Below are 24,065 nucleotides of genomic sequence, written 5' to 3'. Positions count from 1 at the left end.
AAAGCTGGAGTGGAGTCTGCATCCCAAGCATCTGGCTCTCTGAGGAGACCTTAAGTTCAGCTCTTCCATCACAGTTTTGAGGGCCAAGGCTTGCTCACCTTGTGTGTGTGTGTGCACGTGGAGTAGCCTCAGTGTAGAGCAGCAAGTCACACTTTGCTGCCATTCTGAGGGAGATGCTCTTAGTGGTTGCACCTTAACTTTATGGGGCAGCATCCTTGTGGGCAACGGTGGGGGAATGGCAGGACAGGCATTACCACCTATAAGTAATGGTCCTCAAGTCCTGCTGTAGCAGTAATTACCCTTAGTCCTGTAGTTACCCTGGTTGCTGTCCCCAGATCCATTCCTACCCAGCCCCTGAGCTCAACTGGCACATTAGTCCATTGCACACAATATTCCCAGGGTTCAGGTTGGAGTCTGCACAGCAAAAGTCACCGCAGTGAAACGTTTTCCTCGTTGCAGAGGGACAGTTTCAAAAGCCTTTCTGTGGGTCACAGAAGGCTGATGGGCTTGGCCTTTGGAGCCCTTTGTGTGAGGGCAGCCCAGGGTTCCTCCTTCCAGAGCATGTGGCCAGCCACCAGTACCCCTTCCACACAGGCTGTCCCCTGCCATGCCAGGGGGTGGGGAGTCGGAAAAGCGTGTTGGTGACATTGTTGGGCTTGTACTCAGGAAAATCCTGTTGTCCTCCGCCTTGGGAATTCCCCCTGCCTTGCTTGTTCTTCTGTAGCTCTGAGAGATTGAAAGATTTTCACTTCTCAGTTAAAAGGACACAAATCTGACTTGCAAGTGGCTTGCTCTTCTCCCTTTTGCACAAAGGGAATTGCTCTGTAGAATTAGTATGGGCTCTGATTAAAAAACGCAACGGCAAAGCAGCACACATTTCCATTTGCCGGCTGGAAAGCAAGAACTGTCTCTGTGCTGTGGTCACATTCTTCCCCCTCAGCTTTCCTTACCCTTGTACAAAGGCTGAGGAGAATCCCAGGCAAACAAGAAGAATTGGGTGGGGGAAAGGGGCTGCCATTGGTCACATTCCACGCTTGATCCTGACCCTGCTGCCAGCCCGACAGCCTGCTGGGATCCACGAGCCGGGGGGAATGGTTGTATAACAGGTAAAACCGGGCAGGCAGTGGCCACAAGAAGGAAGTGATTTACTGCTATGTCAGTGATGGTACACTATTTATAACACTTACTATATAGTCCTCTAAACATTTATACAATAATATATCATTTCTCCATAGGATATTCATTTTAATACGAAATTTGGTTACGAAATATGTTGCCTAGACAGTCACAGACTATTTTTCTTCACTCGGTTGCTTGACATAAATTCCTGTTTATCTGCCATCAGTGGGTGTATGTCAGAAATAGATTCGATTTTTAAAGAACAAAAGGTTTTCCCATTTAAAAGACCTAGCTGGAAAGATGCATTTAATATAAAATTTAGAACTAGAGAAAATGTTAGCATATTTTTCTGTAAATGCTTGTTCCACTGTTTTGATAATTTCCAGTTTTAGAGTCAAATCCAGCAATTTGAAAGGGCAGTACACAGATTTACATTAAAAGTCTCCTGTGAATATTGCAGTCATTAATGTACCATCTTAAAAACTCACCTGACTGGTTTTATTTAGTATGTGTGACAATGAGGAACTTTGCACATTGGGAAGCATTTTAGCAGATGACACTAATTTTGCTGGAAGGGAGGATTTTTATGTTTCCTTCTTTTTGCTAAACAAACAGCATTGTTTTTGATTCAAAAACATGGCACTCAGGCCAGGGGTTGATTGTGTTATTTGAATACATACCAGTAGTGCAGATTTGTATGTAGGTAATTACAGATGTATAGCGTGTGTATGTGCAAAAGGTGTGTTTAATTTGTGAAACCCTCTTCTCCAAGATGTAAACAAGAGGATAAAAATCCATGCAGTTTCCAAGCTATCCTGAAAAGCATTGTGTCAATGGGCAGGCATCCAGCAATGGTGTTTGGTTGTTTTCTCAGAGTTAGATGGTTGCCATCTGGCATTGATAGTGAGATGGCGTTGTCATCAGTTTCTAGATGCAGGAAAGGAACGAATCCTCATCTGTTTCCTGTGGATAAGCAAGAAGTTGATAATCTAGTAAAATCTCTTTACCTTAAAGTAAGCAGGCTTGGAATTTGTTTATACAATATAGGCTGGTTCTAACTTTTGTGGTGTTGTAGTAAATTTCTTGAGAGAAGGATGAAGATGTTAGGAAACTTTCTACTTTGCAAGAATACCTTTAGAAAGATATTTTTCCAGGGTTTATTGTATCTTTTTTTCTGTAGTGTTACTGTAGTCAGTTTTACTTTTAAAAGGAAAAAATCCTCAAGCGTTGCCCCTGGAAAGGAATGGAAGAATTATTTGATGTAGAGTAATCTTTCAAACATGCTTTTAATATTTTTTAAAAAGTTTTAGGTTAATACGAGTATGATCATTGAAGTATAGTTATCTACATTTAAAAGGAAAGATGCAAAAATTGTACAGCATATCTCTTGAAAAAAATATTTACAACTTTCCCTGTTTAGAGATGAGGTAATAGCATAGATAACTAGTCCGTTTATTATCTGGCCAGCATTTCTGCTTTGTCTTTTCCTGGTAACTCATAAATCTTTCAGCTTTTACCATAAATGTTTATCATTTTTCCTGTTTCCAGTTTTTTACAAGTTGCTTTGTCTGTGATCACCTTACAGTACAGGTTCTGCTGTACTGAGGAAGTTCAGCTGGCTGAGGCCTTTGCAAAAAAGGAAGAAATGGTGGGCAACCTCTTGAACTTTAAAAAAATAATGCTGTTCATGGCTGACCCTTATGACACTTTCCCATTTTTCTTGATCCTGGTTGTTGATTTGTTGGATTGTTTTGAACATTTAATGATCCAGCTGCTGGCTTTTAGTAACTGAATTGTATCATTATTGGAGAAATCTGGTTGCATTTTATTAGAGAAAACATCATTGTTTATATTGTTGTCCTGTTCCTCCCTTGTAATTTTTCCTATTATTGTTTAGAATAACACCCAAGTCTGTCTCAGAAACAGACTTTAAAAGATTCCTGTGTTCAGAATCAAAGGAAAAAAATACCACAAACCTGTGGCAAAGCAGTGCAAATCTTTTCAATAAATATTGGGCATGTGGGTTGACTGTGTTCATTTTAAAGCATTCCTGTAATATTTTCTCCTTTCCTTTGACTCTTCAGATGCTCAATAATGTGCAAATAATTTTACAATGGATACAAAAGTAACATTAAATATATTAAAATCTGCATTTTAATAAAATTGTCAATGTATAATACATATCCTGCAACTGAGAAAGAATGATAAAAAAGCAATAAAAAGTTAATATAGGCACAGAACTATTCAATAACTTCTAATGTTTTACAGTATGATAAAAATAAATGTGGTCTTGAAACTGTTGATATCAGTGTAAGAAATGTTCCAGTCTGAGTTTAGCGTTTTAGCTATTTAGGAGTAGCAGCCCTGCATTATTCGTATGCATTTCCTAGCTCCTTTTTACTCTTGTGATTAAGCTTGTGGGCATGTTTCTTTCTCATTTCAGACGGAGTGGATGTTGAGGATGACCCCTCTTGCTCATGGCCAGCATCATCGCCTTCTAGCAAGGATCAGACTTCCCCGAGCCATGGAGAAGGCTGTGATTTTGGAGAAGAGGAAGGAGGCCCAGGTTTGCCCTATCCGTGCCAATTCTGTGACAAGTCGTTCAGCCGCCTCAGCTACTTAAAGCACCACGAGCAGAGTCACAGTGACAAGCTCCCTTTCAAATGCACGTATTGCAGCCGCCTCTTCAAACACAAACGGAGCAGGGACCGCCACATAAAGCTTCACACGGGAGACAAGAAGTATCACTGCAGTGAGTGCGATGCGGCATTCTCAAGGAGCGATCATCTTAAAATTCACTTAAAGACTCATACGTCCAACAAGCCATATAAGTGTGCCATTTGTAGACGTGGGTTCCTGTCATCTAGTTCACTGCATGGACACATGCAGGTTCATGAGAGGAACAAAGATGGCTCCCAGTCCGCTTCCCGGATGGAGGACTGGAAAATGAAAGACACTCAGAAATGCAGTCAGTGCGAAGAAGGCTTTGATTTTCCTGAAGATCTTCAGAAGCACATTGCAGAATGTCACCCTGAGTGTTCCCCTAATGAAGACCGATCTGCTCTTCAGTGTGTTTACTGTCATGAACTCTTTGTAGAGGAGACGTCCCTAGTAAATCACATGGAGCAGGCTCATAATGGTGAGAAGAAGAATTCATGCAGCATTTGCTCTGAGAACTTTCACACTGTGGAGGAGCTGTACAGCCACATGGATAGTCACCAGCAGCCAGAGTCGTGCAACCACAGCAACAGCCCGTCTTTGGTAACTGTGGGGTACACATCAGTCTCTAGCACTACCCCAGATTCAAATCTCTCGGTGGATAGCTCAACAATGGTGGAAACGGCTCCTCCTATACCAAAAGGTCGTGGAAGGAAGCGGGCAGCTCAGCAAGTGCCAGATATCACTGGTCCTTCAAGTAAGCAGGCAAAAGTTACTTATAGCTGCATTTATTGCAACAAACAGTTGTTTTCCAGCCTTGCAGTTTTGCAGATACACCTGAAAACTATGCATTTAGATAAACCTGAACAAGCCCATATCTGTCAGTATTGTTTGGAGGTATTGCCATCTCTCTACAATCTGAATGAACATCTTAAGCAAGTCCATGAAGCTCCAGACCCAGCACTGATTGTTTCTACCATGCCAGCCATGGTCTACCAGTGCAACTTCTGCTCTGAAGTGTTCAATGACCTCAACACCCTTCAGGAACACATCCGATGTTCTCATGGATTTGCCAACCCTGCTGCTAAGGACAGTAATGCATTCTTTTGTCCCCATTGCTACATGGGATTTCTTACAGATTCTTCCCTGGAAGAGCATATTAGACAAGTCCATTGTGATCTTAGCAGTTCCCGTTTTGGTTCTCCTGTGCTCGGAACCCCAAAAGATCCAGTGGTGGAAGTGTATTCTTGTTCTTACTGTACCAATTCTCCAATATTTAATAGTGTTCTTAAACTGAACAAGCATATCAAGGAGAACCATAAGAACATTCCTTTGGCCCTGAATTACATCCACAATGGGAAAAAGTCCAGAGCCATGAGCCCATTATCTCCTGTAGCCATTGAGCAGACCTCTTTAAAGATGATGCAGGCAGTTGGAGGTGCTCCTCCTCGTCCTGCTGGGGAATATATTTGTAATCAGTGTGGTGCTAAGTATACTTCCTTGGATGGTTTTCAGACTCATTTGAAAACACACCTTGACACTGTCCTGCCAAAACTGACCTGCCCTCAGTGCAACAAGGAATTTCCAAATCAGGAGTCACTGCTGAAGCATGTTACCATTCATTTCATGATCACCTCAACCTACTACATCTGTGAAAGCTGTGACAAGCAGTTTACTTCTGTGGATGACTTGCAGAAACACCTACTAGACATGCATACATTCGTGTTCTTCCGCTGCACCTTGTGCCAAGAGGTTTTTGACTCCAAAGTCTCCATTCAGCTGCACTTGGCTGTGAAGCACAGCAATGAGAAGAAGGTATACAGATGTACATCTTGCAACTGGGATTTCCGCAACGAGACTGACCTACAGCTTCATGTGAAGCACAACCACCTGGAGAACCAAGGCAAAGTACACAAGTGCATCTTCTGTGGTGAATCCTTTGGTACAGAGGTGGAGCTGCAGTGTCACATCACTACGCACAGCAAGAAGTACAACTGCAAGTTCTGCAGCAAAGCTTTCCATGCAATCATCTTGCTGGAAAAGCACTTGAGGGAAAAACATTGTGTTTTTGAAACGAAAACTCCAAACTGTGGAACGAATGGGGCATCTGAGCAAGTTCAGAAAGAGGAAGTGGAACTCCAGACCTTGTTGACAAATAGCCAGGAGTCCCATAACAGCCACGATGGCAGTGAAGAAGATGTGGACACATCTGAGCCTATGTATGGTTGTGACATTTGTGGTGCAGCTTACACCATGGAGACTCTCCTGCAGAATCACCAGCTGCGAGACCACAACATTCGGCCTGGAGAAAGCGCCATAGTGAAGAAAAAGGCTGAGCTCATTAAAGGGAATTACAAGTGTAATGTGTGTTCTCGAACATTCTTCTCTGAAAATGGGCTTCGAGAGCACATGCAGACACACTTGGGACCAGTGAAACACTATATGTGCCCAATCTGTGGCGAGCGGTTTCCGTCTCTTCTGACTCTTACTGAACATAAGGTCACACATAGTAAGAGCCTGGACACTGGAAACTGCAGGATTTGCAAGATGCCCCTCCAGAGTGAGGAGGAATTTTTAGAGCATTGCCAAATGCACCCTGACCTGAGGAACTCCTTGACGGGGTTCCGCTGTGTGGTGTGCATGCAGACAGTGACCTCCACGCTGGAACTGAAAATCCATGGCACGTTCCATATGCAGAAAACTGGAAATGGTTCTGCTGTGCAGTCCACGGGACGTGCACAGCATCTCCAGAAACTGTACAAGTGTGCGTCTTGCCTGAAGGAATTCCGTTCGAAACAGGATTTAGTGAAACTTGACATCAACGGTCTGCCATATGGTCTGTGTGCTAGCTGTGTTAATCTCAGTAAAAGTGGTAGTCCGAGTGTCAACATCCCTTCAAGCAGTAACAGACAAGGCATGGGCCAAAATGAGAACTTGAGTTCTATTGAGAACAAAAGCAAGGCAGGGGGACTGAAGACTCGCTGTTCTAGTTGCAATGTAAAGTTTGAATCAGAAACTGAACTCCAAAACCATATTCAGTCAATCCACAGAGAGCTTGTTCCAGACAGCAACAGTACACAGCTGAAAACGCCTCAAGTATCTCCAATGCCTAGAATCAGCCCCTCCCAAACTGAAGAGGTAACCCTTTTTTCTTTACTCTTGACACCTTCCATCCTTTTGGAAAAAATCTCCCTTTTTTCAAGCTGTCTTGTCACTTGTCATGAAATGCTTAGGCTGATCCATGTTACATTTCCATCCACAGCAATTAGCTAGTAATTACCTGCTGCTTGATATACCTTACATCTTGGATTGAATTTTGTGGAATAGGACTTATTCCAGTCTCCCTAGGATATTGTCTTCTGTATCACTGAGGAGACCTATCTTCATGCCAGCACAACTGAGATCTGGAATCTTATTCTAGCTCCCATATGCATTGGAATCCCCAGCTAGGAGTTGTGCTTACGGCAGAGAGCATTAATGACAGAGGAGTAGACACAGTGAGCCAAAATGCTGGCATAAGGGGTTGTTTTTTTAGAAAATATTTGTGAGCAACAAATTGAGGGTATTTTTGTTAATTGTGTTGTAGACTTTCATTTCTCCCTCTTCTAGCATATTTTGATTAAGTAGAAGTGCAACACTAGCCTAAGGTAAATTGAGAAATCAGTCCTTTGGATGCAATTTCTTTGGTTTTTCCTTTCCATTCCTGATGAAGAACATTTTGAAGTCACTGAAACACCTAGTGCCTAATGACTGAAATTCTGTCATGCAGCATAACTTAGAAAGTACATATCAAACTCTTGAAAGATGTAATCTGCTTCCTCAGTCACCAGTGACCAAGTAATGACGCCTGCATGTGGGGAGGTGAGGGGGTCGTGTACTGAGGGAAGGGAATCTGTTTTATCTTCAGAAATGTTACCATTAGAATGACTTAGAGGTAATATTTAAGCATGGTATTTTGCGTCTTATAATTCAGGAAGTCTAAAAACACAGCACAAGCAAATTTTAAGAAATAACAGCTTTTGTTTCAAGAAAGCTTTTAGCCTATGATGATACAAACATGGTGCAACCATGTTGTGAATTGCTGTGAATGTGTATGGATACCCTGTGGCTAGGGAGCTGCTGTTCCTCCATCACCTTCCTCACTCCCTGTTTGTGAGCCCATCTGTTGGGAAAGACATCTCTCAGCATGTTGTCCAACAGTGTTGTGCAAACTGGAGGGCAGGAGGGAGGCAGAGAGGGAAGAGTGAGGATACACCAGCATATGTGGACCAAGAGGTAAGTATTGATGGAGCTTCTGAGAACATAGATGAAGATAGGCTGGGAGAAGGACACTGAGGTAGCACAGAACCTGGAGTGCCATGAAGAGAGAATTGGAGCTGAGAGTTCAGGATGAAGTACCAGGCAGGCTGCACCTCCCCAGGAAAGGCCCTGCGCTTTCATAACTTTATCCCCAGTTTGCTCATTGGTGGTAGGGGACACCTGAGGATGGGGTGTGGTGTGGAATTTATGGAAGGCTGTAAGACTGTGAACCTGAGGTCTGAGGAAAAGCATCTTTTTAAAGAGGAGGGAAGAGGAGTGACTCTCATTAGCTGTGTTTTAGGCCACTGATGATGTCACTGCTGCTCACTTGGAACAACAGGATTACCAGCTGCATGTTTTTGATAGGTTCAGAGTCATCCTGGTTTCTGTTTCTGTCATCTTGCATCGAGTGACTGCATGAAATCCCTCTTCCCAGTCATGTTGGAAGCCAATTGCTGCTACCTCAAGCACAATCAGAATCATGTGTTAAGTCAGTTACCATGCTAAGATGCTACCAATTTGTCTTTCTCTTGCTTGTAAACTAGACAGAAAGAGATTTGAGAGTCCTTTGTGGTGGTATAAGATCAGTTACCTTCAGTATCATTAGTGAATCTTCCTGTACTTGGATCAGGTATAATCTGAGTTCTTTGTTACACTGCTAATTGGCATCATGTTCCTCTCCTTAATCCTTTTGATTTTTATATAAAAGTGTATCTAAGATGAAAAAGCTTTTTAAACTGCACATTTGTGAATAGCAGTTGTCTCTTTCAAATCACCATTTACCCCCCACCTCCATTCTGAGGATGTAAATTGAATTTTCAGTGTCTATGGTTCTGGTGTCCACATAGTAATGTAGACTTTCAGATTCTTTTCTCATGGGAAGAAAAAGCTATCAAATTCCTCATAGAGCACTGGTAGTTCTGGAAACCATAAATGCACGTTTGTAAAATCCTGAAGGATAATTAATTTTTCTAGCAGATATTACTGGTTCAAATTCTAGTGATGCAAGCTATGTAGCAATGAGAATCAAAATTTAAAGTGGGAATGTGCAGATGTTTAAAACTATAGATTAGATGTCCAGACTGAGGGAAGTAAAAACAATTAAAAAATGGATTTTTCAAATTTGTTATTAGTCACTGGCTGTCATACTCCACTGGAAGGATGTTTCTTGAACTGAAGGGGATGTTGAAGGCAGCTACTTAAACATGCAATTTTGGGAAATTTTCACCAAACAGTATTAATAATATCAAGGAGTGAAAGTTTCATTTGCATTATTGAGAGTCACATGATTTCAGATTTCAACCTATATATAAAGAGTATTTCACTCCTAAGGCAAGAAAAATAGGTATCTTGCATAAATGAGATGAGTTGTCAGATCATTAATATTGCTGAATACCCCTTTTTACTCAGTAAAAGATTTCAATGATAAGAATATTGGAAAATACCTTTTTAGGATAAAATATCACACTGGAGTTGTCACTTCTAGATTCTTTGCTGCGTATTCTCATGGTTAAACTACAAAATTTCCCTTTTTAGTCTGTTCTCAGTGATGTGATAGGGTGCAATTACCTTACCATAGTATAATGTCTCAGCTGAGCTGTCACTTGCTGAGCTGACCCCACTTGCTGAGTGAAAAATGTTGACCTGAATCATCTCCACTGAAAGTTACCTTCTGGTTGGGATGGAAAATTATGACTAGTGCTCATCATTGTTTGCAATGAGTTAAGGAGCAGGTCAGAACTCATTAAGTCCATCACGCTGCTGAATGTAGTACCCCTAAGTTATCAAACAGACTTAAACAGACAGATGAACAACAGCTTTTGAAAGAGCTCTAAAATGTGTAGATCTGCAAATTGATCTTTGAGCTTTAATGAGGTGCTGGATTCAGCTGGTTTTAGATTTCTTGTAAAGATCTTGAATCACACTGCAAGCACACTTTTGGGCTAGGGTGATAACCTTAGTGATAGTTACTGTCTAAAAGCACAGAACAAGATCTGGTGTGCTGATGAATTGGGAAGTAGACCTTTTTCTGTCACTCATTTGCTTTGCTGACTTGGCCAAAACTGCTTGAACATCTCTGCTTCATTTTCCTTATTCAGAATATAAGATAGATATTTCCTGAAAAGTGTGTTTCCATGCTTATTTACAATACACTTTTTGTAAAACACTTGGAAGATGAAAATCTGTTCAAGAAAATCTGTGTGGCCTTGACTCTGTTCTTCTTCCTTATTATCCTGTCAGGCACCTAATGAAAGAACTCTTGACTCAGCAGAAATTGTGCCCTCTCTTCTTAAGCTGCAAGACTTCTGTACTTGCTGAATCACACTAGCATAACAGTGCAATAAATTATACTGTCTGTTTCTTAGCTGGCAGGGAGGAGGGAAGGGACTCCAGCTTCCATCCAGTTTAATGTGTAAACCTAAATTATGGTAGAGCATCCACATGTGCAACTGTGCTCAGTTTGGGGTCCTGTTGGTGACTTTCAGAGTAGAAGCGTAATTGCTTCTGTATCACTTTGTTCCATGAATGTGAAGCTCATGTGAATACTGTATTACCTGTGGCAATGCAGACAGTCCTTCATTAATAATACAAGAATTCGCTGGGTTTTCTGGTCTTGAGGAGAGAAGGAGCAGCATGAGTACACAGGCAAATCACTTCAGGAGTGAAGATGCTTATTTAGGTGTGGCAACAGATTTGCAGAAACTCACTATTTCAGAGAGTATCAAAAATGCTGGACAAAGGAGAGAGCTTGCAACTGTCACACCAGCTGGAGAGCAGAATCTGGGGCTGCTCTTCTGTCCTGTTGTGGTTGTGCAGAGCTGTATGCCAGGATGGGCATGTCACAGCAGGGGACACCGGGCACATCACAGCACTGTTCTGGAAGGAGCCATGAAAGTGCAGTCTGACTACGAGCTTTCAGAGATGTGGGTCACAAAATTCAGCTGCTGTGGAGAGCTGTTGACTCCTTGAAACTCAACTTCTTCGACTTAAGATGAATCCAGAAATGGTATCACCCTGGGAGAAAGAACGGAGCTCAGGTAGGTATACTCTTTTATCATTACTTTTTTTTTGTCTTCATTTAATCATGGGCTCTGAATCTACCTTTATTCTCTTACTATTCTTCCCCCCACTTCTCAAAACACTGCCAGACCCACAAAGACAGAAAACAGGAACTGCCTTTTGAAGTAGCTGGTTTATTTCAACAGCATGCACTGGCAGTCAGAGGCAGAAAGATGAGAGAAAAGACTGTAAGCAACCCAGAAATGTTCCCAGATGCATGCTTTTGGCAGGGCAAGCAATAGCATTTTAGCAATATAAATCACAGTGCTTTTAACTGAAAAAATGCACTGAAATCTATACTCACACATTTAATTGAAATACATAAAGAAATTAAAATAATCCTCCTCATCAGCAATCCAAGCTGATCATTCTGACTACAGGATTTTTATGAATAAGCACATAAACTTGTAATGTAAACATAAGTAGTGCCTTGGGTTTCCTGTCAGTGAATCCAGGCCCAGAACAAGTGATTTTCATGCCGTATTTTGGATCCAGGGATAGAAAAAGGTAAAGAAGGTTTGTTGCTGGCACAAAGATTTGGCTTTGAAATAGTTTGTGGAACTAATCTGTGACAAACATATTTTCTGCTTCTGGAGTTTCAAAATGAGTTCACTAAAAATACCAGTTTTGTCTTCTGGCATCATTTTTACACTGCTTTCAGGAAAGTATTATTTAAAGTGTGACCATATCTGTTCTTAGGAAGGGCTAGCCTGGGGTTTTTTGCCACAGTAGGCCACCTCCACTTTGCACTATGCTTTAATTTCTGCCAGTGCCACTACCATGATTTGGCTGATAAGGTCCAACTTAAGCATTTCTCTTCGCTTTGTCTGGTGGTGAGCTATCAGGATCCTCTTTGAATTTTACAAGGATAGTATTATTATCCTGTTGCTGTAAATCCTACTAAAGTTAGGCTTCAAACTTCTCACCTCACACACACCATGAGTTCAGTCTCTGAAAGGAAGGCCATATGTTGGCTGGGAGCTGCTGAACAGAAGCAAGGTGGAAAATTGTAGTGAATTTTCTTAGTTTCCTGTCCACTGATCATTAAAATCTAACGCTGTTTGTCTGTCTTGTTATTTCTCAGAGGCTTCAGACGGGGAATTTGGAGAGGCATCTTCTTCACACCTGTCGTAAACTTTGCAGGAGAGGATGAAAGAATAACATGTTCTCCAAAATTTTCAAGAGCGCTAAACCAAGATTTCCTTAAAATCAACCGGGGTTGGGGGGTGGAATGTGTGCTTGAAGAAACACAGAAGAACCATAGAGGGTCACAGGAATGTGGATGGAGTCCTTAAGGATCTCTGGAGAGGGCAGATGTAGATTCAGCAAAGCTTCATGGGACAAAACATCCATGAGCTGTATGCTCCCACAGCTCAGCTGTGCAGCCCACTGTCCTTTTGGGGTTTTTCCTGTACTTGTACCTGCTGGCCAACGGGCTGGTATGGAATGCCACAATTTCTGCACAGCCCCACAGGAAAATCACAGTAGTGATGAGTGTTTGTATTCTGATCTCAGAATTGGGTAGAAACTAGAAGAAATTTCACACAATTTTCCAGCCTGATCATCTTTAGGAACAAGATACAGAAAATCATTACATAAGACAGAATCACAGAATCACAGAATTTCTGGGTTGGAAGAGACCTTTAAGATCATTGAGTCCAACCCATGTTCTAACACCTCAACTAGATCATGGCACCAAGTGCCACATCCAGTCTTTTTTTAAACACATCGTATCTCTATTTGTCTGCTGGTTTGCAGACCTCTAGAGGATTTTCTCAATTCTACCTCTTATTTTTGGACTACTCTTGGCCAATTTCAGGGAAAAAATTCATAGATTAACAGTAATCTCAAAGCCTATGAAGTTGTTACAATATTTGGGAAGACAGGTGACCCAGCAGGCAACAGAATCCAAATAGGAGAGAGGCCTTTAAGAGTCCAAACAAGGAAGATGGCTGTAGCTGAAGTTTATACCTGTTTTATATGCAAAAGTCAAGTGAACACAAGACATGAAGCTATAGGAGGAAACTATGATCTGCTCTTTGTGAGACTCACAGGCCAGCTTCTTAAGTGACTGTACATGAGAACTGTTTTTCACTACTCCTCAATAAAGTTGTTATATATGATGTGTATTTTTCTGTCTCATAAAACAAAGATAACACCCAGATTTGTTACTCTGTCATGAGGGAAATAAAATGGGCTAACCATTAATTTAAAATGGGTATGTAGCCCCAGTAGTGCTTGTTTCAGGAAGTTATACAAAATGAACATAAGAAAACCACCTGACATGTAGTATCTTAATAAAGGATATTGTTCTTTGACCTGCCAGAGCTCTGTGATAGCAGATAGTTGATTTTATGCCTGGTGGTTCAAAATTGAGAGATACCTTTTTATACTGCCAAAGCCATATTTTGTTAATACTGTTTCCTGCACTGTATTACAAAATATTGGATAAATATGACCTTTACTATTTTATACAGCATATTTTGCTGAGTATGACAGCAGAGATTTGTCCCTTGCTAACATCCACCGTGTGACATTCTAGGACAAGAAGCAGAGGAGACAAATGGACACAAAGGAGGTTCCCTCTGAACATCAGGAAAACACTTCCAGGGCAACCAAGCCCTGGCAGAGGTTACCCAGGCAGGTTGTGTATCCCTTTGAGATACTCACAAGTCATCTGGATGTGGTCTGGCTCTAGGTGACCCTTCTTGAACAGGAGGACTGGACCAGAGAGTCCCCAGAGATCAACCTCAGCCATTTTGTTCTTCTGTGGTTTCTGCCCATCTTTGGGCCCTACCAGACCTGTGTTGATGTTACCCTGTTGTTCCTTGGTGGATAAACCTTTGTTGCTGGTATATGGCTCCATAAGTCAGTGAATGAAAGAGCAGGGCCCTTCCTGATACTGAGCATCTCAGTTTAGTCCTACCAATAATAATGTGCACTTCTAGGAATTATTTTTAATGCCTGTGAAATGCCTTTGAAGAGTGTCTTAGAAGTACTGCCACTTAGAAGTGCAGCCATTTCAAAGTGACTTTCTGCTTGTGTACTCAAAACCAAGGTGGGAAGTAGGAGAGAATGGAGCTATTTATCCCCTTTGATTATATGTACACAGTTTTGGTGTCCTGTGTTGGGATACATTTCCTCTGGTTTTTGCTTATTATTCAGATGTTTCACAGCATTCTGTCTGTAAAAAGGTACATCTAATGGCTTTTCATATCTGGAAGGCCACTTCTTTCTCTCTACATTTTCCAGTAGGAAACAGGGTGGTTCACCAACAAAGAATGATCTGAGACTTTAAGTTTCCATATTTTCTTCTGTGTTTGCTTTACCACTGCTACAACAGTCCTCTTGGTTTCTGATCTGATGGCTGGAATAGGTTTAGGGCCAACATATAGAAACATGGCTGTCTGCTTACGAATCCTTGCAACCATCCCTGACAGTGATCAACTTGTAATTGATCCTGTTCTGCCTCTTGGTGCTTCTCTCACAGGACTAGGCAGGGAATGTCTCATCACCTGGTGATTTTCCCAAACTATCAGTCTTAACCATAGTTCCTCATTTCTCATATGCTCCCTGCTTCACAGCTGGTTTGTATGATGGTGGTTGAGTGGTTGAAGTCCTTCAAACCTAGAAGTATGGCATTCTGCTTCTCAAACAAATTCTGCAATTCTTTTTTTTAGATAGACAAATGGTAGACTGAAGCCCCATGTAAAAAGACATTAACTTTTTACAGGATGTACCTAAGAGGAGCTGCTGGTATTTTAAGAATTAATGTGAAAGTAAAAGATTATGAAATAAGACAGAGGCAATTCTGCGAAGTTCCCTTAATTCCCTTAGAGGAGAGCAAGTATTTCTTCACAGGAAAAAAGCCAGTTAGACACAAATCATTGTGGATAGTGTTGAAGAGTGGCTGAGCAGAGTGCTTGTTTTGCTGGTACACCACTTCCTTGGGCAGCTGCAGTGCCCCAGAGGAGGTTTTTCAGCTGGGCACACAGTCAAGCGTCATTGCAGTGTCAGCAGCTGTGTGCCAGCTCAGATGCTACCAGTGTATTTGTTCACGTTGATGTGGCCTAAGTGTACCCATGGAGGGTAGAACCAAAATCACAGCAATATGATTGCAGGACTCTCTTCATGCCATATTTTGTAGTGCCTTTTTAAAACCCCGGTCTTGCCCATGTTATCATGTGAAGCCCTCATTTGTGAAGTCCCATTGACTTCCCCAAGTGCAGAGCTAATTGCGTGAGAAGGATCTAAGGGGTTTACTCCTTCTCTTGATATTTCAATGAAAATTAATTTCTTATATATTATGTATGAGCAATATATTTCTGTTTGTACATTAATATTAATGTTGCATATTTTTGAGCACAAGTTCTATTCTGTAGGATTAAATTATCTTGGTAAGTAATAGTGCAGAATCCAGTTTGAGTTAAAAGTGGACAAGTAAGGGTAGGGGGAGGGTCCTGAGTCACACTTTAGAAAGTGAAATTAATCAGCATTAATTCTCCACAGAGTGGGAGAAAAGCAGTTGTAGTGTTTAAATTTAAAAAAAAAAAAAAGGTATTAAAAAAAGCTCCTGATTTTGCCTTTCTGTTAAAATCCAGAGAGCTTTTACAAAATCTGTGATGGAGAAAAGAGACAAGAGTATTCTCTTGTGCATACTTGCAAACTATTAATTTTATTGGCCTACATCTGTTGCTGATTGTTGGTGAAGAAAGTAGTGGCTTTATTGAATGACAGTCTGTCTCAGTATGCCTTTTTTTAAAAAACAAAGCAAAAAACCCAACTTTAAAAGGGAAAAAATATCAGCTTACCCAGAATATCAGCTTTTTGAGTCTCAGACCTGCCAAGTCAAACTCTATTGCCTTTGCTTTGATGCCACTTCCTCTGCAGAATTATCAGTGTCATGTTGGTCATAGTTGTCCCTCAATGTCCATGGCCACACTGACACAGATGCTGAGTGTTGGGATGCTTCTGGATGGGTTAACAGCTCTAGGGCTTCAGAGGGTCTCAATGCCTTTGGTTTTAAGTGCAATATAAGAGCACAGAAAGGGGTGGGGATGCTGACAGAAAGTTCAGTTGCTGACACAGCTCTAAATTCCTGAGCACTGCTCAGCAGATACCTGTGCATTGCTCGGAGACTCAGCCTCACCCAGGATCAGGCCCTCACACTGAAAGACAGAAAGAACTGTATTTGCTTTTTAGATCCCAAATCAAGTTCACAGTACTTTAAGCTGTTTGTATTCATAAATTATATAAGCCTAATATGAAGTAATTGAGAGAGAAAATAAATATACAACCTTGTGCTGCCAGGTTTTAGAGTTACTTTTCTGACAGTTACTTTTAGAGTTACTTTTCAGTACTGAGTTTGAAAGGCCTAGAGAGAGTTAAAGGATTAGAGATCTCAAAGGGAAGAGATGCAGTTTTTAAATGTGGCAAGATGTGTTTTTTTCTGTGTGGGGATGTGAGACATTGCAAGCTAATGCTCTTCGTCAGCTAGGGGAGGAAAAGGTTTGTAACTAAGAGACACTGAAGACAGACATGATTAAATACAGACTCCAGAAAGAAGGTGAAAGACAGAACAGCAGAGCATGAATTCAAGCAGAATAGAGAAGTAAGGACTGCTAACATTAACACTTGTATTTCTGACTCAATATATTTTGTGTATGCAATAAGTAACCATAATGAAAGAAATGAGGAAAAATAATGTTTCTTTCCATTTTTCATTTTGCTTACCTTATGGGATTGGTTGTTTTCTTTCCACAGGCATGTACACTTGGACTCTGTTATAATTTAGGCCCTGATAAACAAAAACAGAATAGAAGAATACTCATAAAATCTCCATGAACATGTTTTTAAAAGTAATCAGGAAATACTAATTAATGGGTTTTGTGTGAGCAATTACAAGAGTTGGTGATTAGTCAATTAAAAAGAAAAAAGGAAGATGACAGTGCCCCATAAGCAAGATAAATAACTAACTATGCAGTGAAACTGGCTAACATATGCTTAGTTTTCTAAGAGCTTAAGGTTGACAAAACAAGCATCCAGGAAGGTAAGAAAGAAATCCTTAATTAAGGTACTGTCAAAATTAATCTGAACTCTGATGAAAAAATGGCTAAATGGACAAAGCTAGGATGGTGGTTCCTCTTGTGTCTCACAAAGGGCCAAGCACACTGTTAATGCTTAATAAAATAATGATGTAAAAAAATCAGCTGGCAGCGTTAGGAGTTAGCACTGGCAAATTGCTGTAGTTAGTGTGCAAGTTTTAAGTGTTTTAACTTGTTATTTTCATATGATTATTAGATGCTGTTCACTTTCTCTTGTCAGGTTATTTTTCTGTCAGTTTAAAAGGTTGGATTAACTCCACCCTTTAGCTGAGGGAAACTGAGTGAATGACTGATGGGAGAAGGGAATTAGACGATGTGAGAAGTGTGGTATCACTCTTTTTTGGCAACAGCAGGTTGTCTCAGGTCTGTTATTGATCCACACACTCAGTCTGTGCTAAAACTGAGGGGATAAAGCCTTGAAAGTCCCCTTCAGTAATGTGACAAGGGCAAATAGTGTAATCAGGTGTAAACAGGAGGTTATCAGTGGGGTAACAGGTACACATCAAACCCATTTTTGATCAGGCGAGGAAGAGAAGTGTGAAAGGAGTATAGAACAAACTAGGGATGCCTGCAAGCCTGAGACTGTAGATGCCATGCATTAGAAGCTATAAGTGATATTTTGGTTATTTCATATAGGGAATAGGTATTCAGTTAAAAGGGGCATGGGTACAGGAGATCCAGAAATGGTATATGTAATCAAGGAAACCAGAACTGTTAAACAAATGCATTGTCGTTGAGCTGGTGGCATCTCCTCCCCATGGAGAAGAATAAAGTACAGATTAGAAGTAATATAATGGAGCATAATACACAATAAATTACTTGCAGAAATATCCATTCCAAACTTCTCAGTGAAAGCAGCTGAAGATAAAAGGAAACATTAAGCGGATAAACTTGCAGTCTTTAAGAAGAAGCATCAACAACCTGAGAAAAGACCACTAAACAAACATTTAACAGGGAATATAAGGTTTATGAATGAAGTTACTGGTTTGTGAGCTTGATTTAAACAGTGAGGAACAGAAGAGGAAGGCTAATCAAAGACACGATAGAAGAAAGTTTGGATTTAATGAAGGATGGAGGGCAAAGGTTCACAGAGGGAGGATCACGCTTAAAATTTTCAATAAAGAGTATTTTTAGAGAATAGCCACAAGTGCTGACAGAGAAGCCTATAAACATGATTTACCAGGATTTTAGCAAAGCTTTTGAAATGGTATAGCACAAAAGACTAATCTGTTGGGTGAATAAGTATGGCGTAGGGAGAGATACTTTCTTTGATTAAAAAAGAAAAGAAACACGATCTTGGGTACAAAAAGCATGAGAGTCTTGTGAATTGAGGCAGGTTGGTTTGGAGGGGTGTAAATAATGGAAAGCCTTAAGAATCATTATTTGCACCAATTTTGTTGAACTTATGCAGCATATCAGTAGGCTGGAAGAAAGAATAAGTTGTAAGGTGATGAAATTCCCTGATAGTATAAAACTGGGGAAATGTCAGAACAAAATAGGCAAGTGATAAAATACTGAATGATTTTGACAAGGAGGTGGAGCATGAGCCAATAAGTAGCATATGCAGTTCATTTTCAAGTAATATAATGAGGCTAGGGAATAGGAAAAAAAAGAATGTATCAGTACCTCAGACAGTCAGAGGGCACAAAAGTGTACACAGAAGTATTTTCTGCATACTTTTGAAGCACTTTTGAATAGAACTGTAAATCCTCTAGCAGAGTTGTTATTAGTTGTTTTGCTTTATTTATAAAAGCAAAGCAAATAAAATTCTGTTCACAGAATTGAAGTGCCAATTGAAAATTTGTTTTCCTGGACTGTTTATAAAAGCAGCGAAGTCTCATTTTGCATGACATGGACACACTGGGCACCTTTATAGAAAAGAAATTCAGAAAACTGCAGAGGGGTAAGTGAGGATTGGGACAATAATTAAAGGTCTAGGTGACATTAATTATTCAAAAGTTTAGGGAGACACATGCATATGCCCAATCCAGAGCTCTTCAAATGAATTCACAGGGAAGATTTGAATGCTGGAAGCCTTTAAAATGGTTGTGAAAACAGGAATGCAACAGGCACCCAATGGTCTTGTGAGACATTTGTCCAAGCAGTTATTCTTCTACAGTGACTTTGAATGGCCCCAGGAATGACTTGGGCCTCAGATTTACACTCAGCATGGAGGAGACAAATTGGCACTTAGGTTCTTGACAGGAGGGGGTTCAGTGAAGGATTATGGGCTTGCTGATTAGAGAGTTTTTATTAAAAGATGAGGTGATAATAATAACAATAATAGTAGTAGGGAAAAGTTAAACCACGTTCTTAATCACGTGTGCCTTTCTCCTCTGGAACAAATCCTCGGGATTTTTTGCAAGACAGCAGTTTTGAACACTTTGCATCTTCTCCATTTACTAAACTGGTCCTGTCTGAATCCATGCAGGAATGTACTGGCAAGAGCATTCTCTGACCCACCCTTGCTGATTTGAAATTGCTCTCTTACAGGAAATATGTTTCAGCTTTTTTCTGTGTTTGTAGGGAAAAATGACAATATTGTCATTCTTCTGTCTCCTCAGGAGACTGACAGGTATCCTTTGGGAAAAGCAGCTGTGGCAGGTTAGGGTGTAAGTGCCCTTAACTGACCACTCTTCATTGTGTGGCATGGATATGCTGAGGGCAATGAGCTGGAGCAGCAGGGCCTGGATGCCTGCTCAGTCCTGCTGAGCCCTCCACACGCTGGTGGCTTGGGCAGAGGGGCGAGGGAGCTCAGCAAGAGTTCCCTGCTGCAAACAGCTGGAGCAGGACGAGGCAAGGATGGCTGTCACTGCCCTGAGCTCCTTTCTGTTTAGAGCCATCTTGCTCTGCAAAGGCTGGAGATACTCAAGAGAAATTCTAATGCCTGCTTGAGTCACAGTCCAATTCTCCTCCTGTGGTGTGTCACACAAGTGCTGCATGGCTTCTGTCCTTCCTACCCAGGCAAGGGGCATGGAACTGCAATACCTCAGGGTTCTTTTCTGTCTTATTCCCCCAAGTTTCCCCCTTTTGGGAACACAGTGTGAGGAGGGGCCAGGTCTCCCCCCAGATCTCGCCCTAGTAGGGAATTGGGATCAGCCGTGAAGCACATCAGGACCCAGGAACTCCTGCGAGCAGTTATGTGTCCCATGGTTCTGACAAAGCTTGTGAGACTAATGTGCAACTTGCAGCAAAAAGAGACTTCCTTAGAATGTGAAACATATGGAAATAAGTATGTGAGTTTTGTTCAACATGGTGTTAAAATGACTGGGTTTGATCACTTTGAAAATCTAGGAGTAAATGGAATTTACTGAGTATGCTTTTAAAATGAAAACTTAATCATGCACAAGTTTAGACACTTTGAGATGAGTGTTTATTGAGCTAATAAAAGTTGATGTCAACATTTTAGAGTATGCTTGGAAACAAAAAAGAACTAGTGCTTGATCAAGCAGCAGTCACATAAACAATCTTCTCTTCATGATAAAAAGAAAAACTCTGTGTGTGATTCTGCAAATATGTCAGATCATTTTGAACAGGCTAGTAAGTGCTAGTAAATTATTATTTTTTGTTGTTGTCAAATCACTTTACTTTTTAGCATTTGACTTCAAAAAATCCCCAACCTTTGTATGTGTTGTCTTTATGTACATCAGTCATAATTTTGCTGACAATTCTTGACATGCACTCTGCATTGCTCTGCTAACAAGAGAAAAGACCAGCCATTACATTTATGTTTCTTTGTTTTTCAACAAAGTCACATATCAGGAATAATGCTAGGGGTATGCTAATAAACAATACATAGTGGCAGTCATCAGGGAGTAAGAAATATTTTCTAACTAGTTCTAAAGGGAAACAATGTTTTTAAAAAAGGGAGAGTGATTGTTATTTATGCAATATTGTTGTTCTATATGTCAGCATCAAAAAGCATCTTGTAAAGAGCTTAGCATAATAAATTGTTGATTTTGACTGTCATTATTTAGAGGTCTTTGCTAGATCTAGATGTAGTGCAGTAAGGTTAAATTTACCAACATATAATAGGAAATCTTTAGACTGAATCTGATTTTCTACCAATGATCCCAGAATTGTCACAAGAACAAAAAAAGAGAAAAAGTATTTTATCTTTTAAAACAGCTGTCTTTACCAATAGTAACAGTAACACTAAGTCAAAGCAGATGTGGTTTCTTGGTGCCCACTGATTTTTGGTTGTCTACATAATGATTTAACTTGCTTAAATTTTGAACAACTAAGGTTAATTTAAAAATAGCAAAAAAGGCTTATCGTTGTTTCCACCATGAAGAGACGCAGCACATTTTATTTTCATCGAGAAAATTAAAATATCCTCTGTGTATGTGAAGCAATGGGAAATTTGTAAAGAGGAGCCCACAGGAACACTTAATTTCAGTGTTGACTTTGATTAGTCACTAATTTTTCAGTTAACTCGGTAAGGCAAAAAATCATATGCTTGAAAGTCTTTATATTCCTGCCTACAGGCTTGAAGTAGAAAGATACTTAATAGATGGCCACTTTGTCTGTCAGGGACTGAGCATCTAAATTTAGATGCTGATAAAAAATCCAAGTTTTTATTACTGTTTGGAGTCAGGTAAAAAAAGCCAACACCTTTAAAAAATATAATTGATAATGCCAGCTGCATAAAACTCTTCACAAGTTCAACATACACAAGAGAGGCTGTATTTTTGATGCATGTTATCCAGTGAACCCTATTTCTTCTCCAACTAATATATGGGAAATCTGCAATTTAATACATCTGTGTCAGCTTCTTGTGACTTTACATTCTTTAAAAAATATGTGTTTTTCTGTGTTTTTTTCTTCTTATTTTTGCTGATGTAGGCAAGGTGCCTGTGGCTGTACAGAAAGATCTGTGTCTCTTGAGTTACTGCCTTGATGTGGCAGTTCAGGGCTTACCTTGACAATATTGCATCTTCAAAACAAGAATTGAGCTCTTCAGGACCGTTACCTTAGGACTTGAGTCCTTGATACTACAACTATGCCGTTGAATAGTGTTATAAATCTGGCTTGTCTCATTAGATGCCTGGATAACTGCAGATTTTAAGTCTTATGAGGGAAAAAACAACTTTACTTTGAATACACTCTTAGTTTTCACTTTTAAAACAATGCTTTCCAATATCAACTCTCTGGCCAATTCAGATCGAGAAAATAATAAAAGAAAATGCAGTTACATTTTTAGGATGTTGAAATGTCTTGGATAAGTTATATACCTTGTAGAAAAGGGAAAGAGCAGATCCTTTTTGAAAGACACCAAGACAGAAATTAAAAACGTGTTCTGTGCACCGAATTGAGCAGAGTAATGCATTTTCTAGTTTATAATGAAATTTGAGCTGTATACACCATGATTTTTAAGTAAGTCAAGCCCAATCTAATGTGGCCAGAAGGCATGGTCTCTGGCTAGTTTCCAGTCAAGCTTCCCAGTTTTAGTACAGGCTTGCCAATAGATATTATTGAAGCAAATACCCTGATATAGGGACTTTTTGTCCAGACTAGCTGGGAGGTTTTCCTCCTTGAAAAATGGCAGTCTGATGGATCATTTAAAATGTGTGGTGCAGAGGAGATTCTGCAGCCCCACTGAAAATGGGAGAAACATATTTCTCTTTTCTGTGTTCTTTTCCTGCCCTCTTCCTTGTTCTGTAATGGATCTAATCCATTGGTGTAAAATGAAGGATCCACATTGATTTCAGTGTTGTTTGGCTTACATCCCATACATCCACGTTCCATTTTGCCTTCCATGAGTGCGAAACTGATGTTTTAGCAATACTGATGTGTTCATGTAGTTAGGAAGTTGACAACAATCTCTACCAAGTTTCAGAAAACTCAAATGAAAGGTACTACATAACCTGCAGAGTGTTATTGTTTTAATATTAATAATTAAGCCTTAATGAAAGCATTGATGGAGAGCTTTAAATGACTACTGTGAACTTGGTATTTTGAGTTATAATGAAATCATTACAATTGTATGTTTGAGTTAATTTTATCTACCCTTGTTCCTTTAGAAGAAGACCTACCAGTGCATCAAATGTCAGATGGTTTTCTACAATGAGTGGGATATCCAAGTTCATGTTGCAAACCACATGATTGGTAAGTGAGCACTAAAATTTCTCAAAGACAAATAGCCATTTTTCTTACTCATTATCACCATTGTCTCTAAAATTAAACAGAGTTAAGGAGAAATTAATTGTGGATCCATCAATGATTAACCTAGGCATGATTGATTTCTTTATTCATATTATTAGACTAGATAAAGCATTAGCATATTTTATTTTCTGCAAGGGCTAGTTTAGACTTCTGCAGAGAATTATATATCCACTGCCAGTCAAAACACAGGTGATTAGCAAATTAAACTTCTAATCATTTTTGCATTATTGAAAACAAACTAACAGGAATGGTTAATGAACTGGATGTTAGCTTTCCGTAGAGTTTTAGACAGGTTTTAATTTCAGAAGTTATTATGGTAATGACACTACTGTGTACTTCTCAAGCACCTCAGTACCAAAATCAAAACTGGTGAGTTTTTGTCATTAGGAAACATAAATAATTCAAATGGCCATAAAATAGTATTGTTTGTTATGTTTGAGCAGTCTGGAAAAAAATCCTGAGTGTATCTGTATACAATTAATTCCTATAAATTATTTGAAGAAGTAAGGAATTGTAGTATACAGTAATGAAATACACTCTTTAAGGTACAAGCATTTAAAAAAACATCTTTTAGAATTCCTGAATCCTGATGTTTACAAAGCTGTTACAGTTGTAAATTGGAATAAAACAAAAGCTGCTTTTTCTTTGATATTCATATTT

At 40.0% G+C, this 24,065-nt stretch overlaps 1 protein-coding gene across 8 annotated transcripts in view; it reads left to right on the top strand.

Moving 5' to 3' along the window:
- The window catches only part of ZNF521 (zinc finger protein 521), a 230,996-nt gene that overhangs the window by 90,226 nt on the left and 116,705 nt on the right, over positions 1–24,065 (top strand). For 7 of the 8 annotated variants that reach the window (XM_058039287.1, XM_058039346.1, XM_058039336.1 and 4 more), the window contains 2 exons: positions 3,563–6,915; positions 23,264–23,348. In XM_058039287.1, the coding sequence (XP_057895270.1) occupies positions 3,563–6,915; positions 23,264–23,348 (3,438 nt within the window). The remainder of the gene's footprint in view (positions 1–3,562; positions 6,916–23,263; positions 23,349–24,065) is intronic. The other variant, XM_058039313.1, reaches the window with a different exon arrangement.

The sequence above is a fragment of the Melospiza georgiana genome, chromosome 1 (assembly GCF_028018845.1).
Source record: "Melospiza georgiana isolate bMelGeo1 chromosome 1, bMelGeo1.pri, whole genome shotgun sequence".
NCBI lineage: Eukaryota > Metazoa > Chordata > Aves > Passeriformes > Passerellidae > Melospiza > Melospiza georgiana.
The sequence above is the reverse complement of the archived record's forward strand: the minus strand, read 5'-3'. Positions and strand labels throughout refer to the sequence as shown.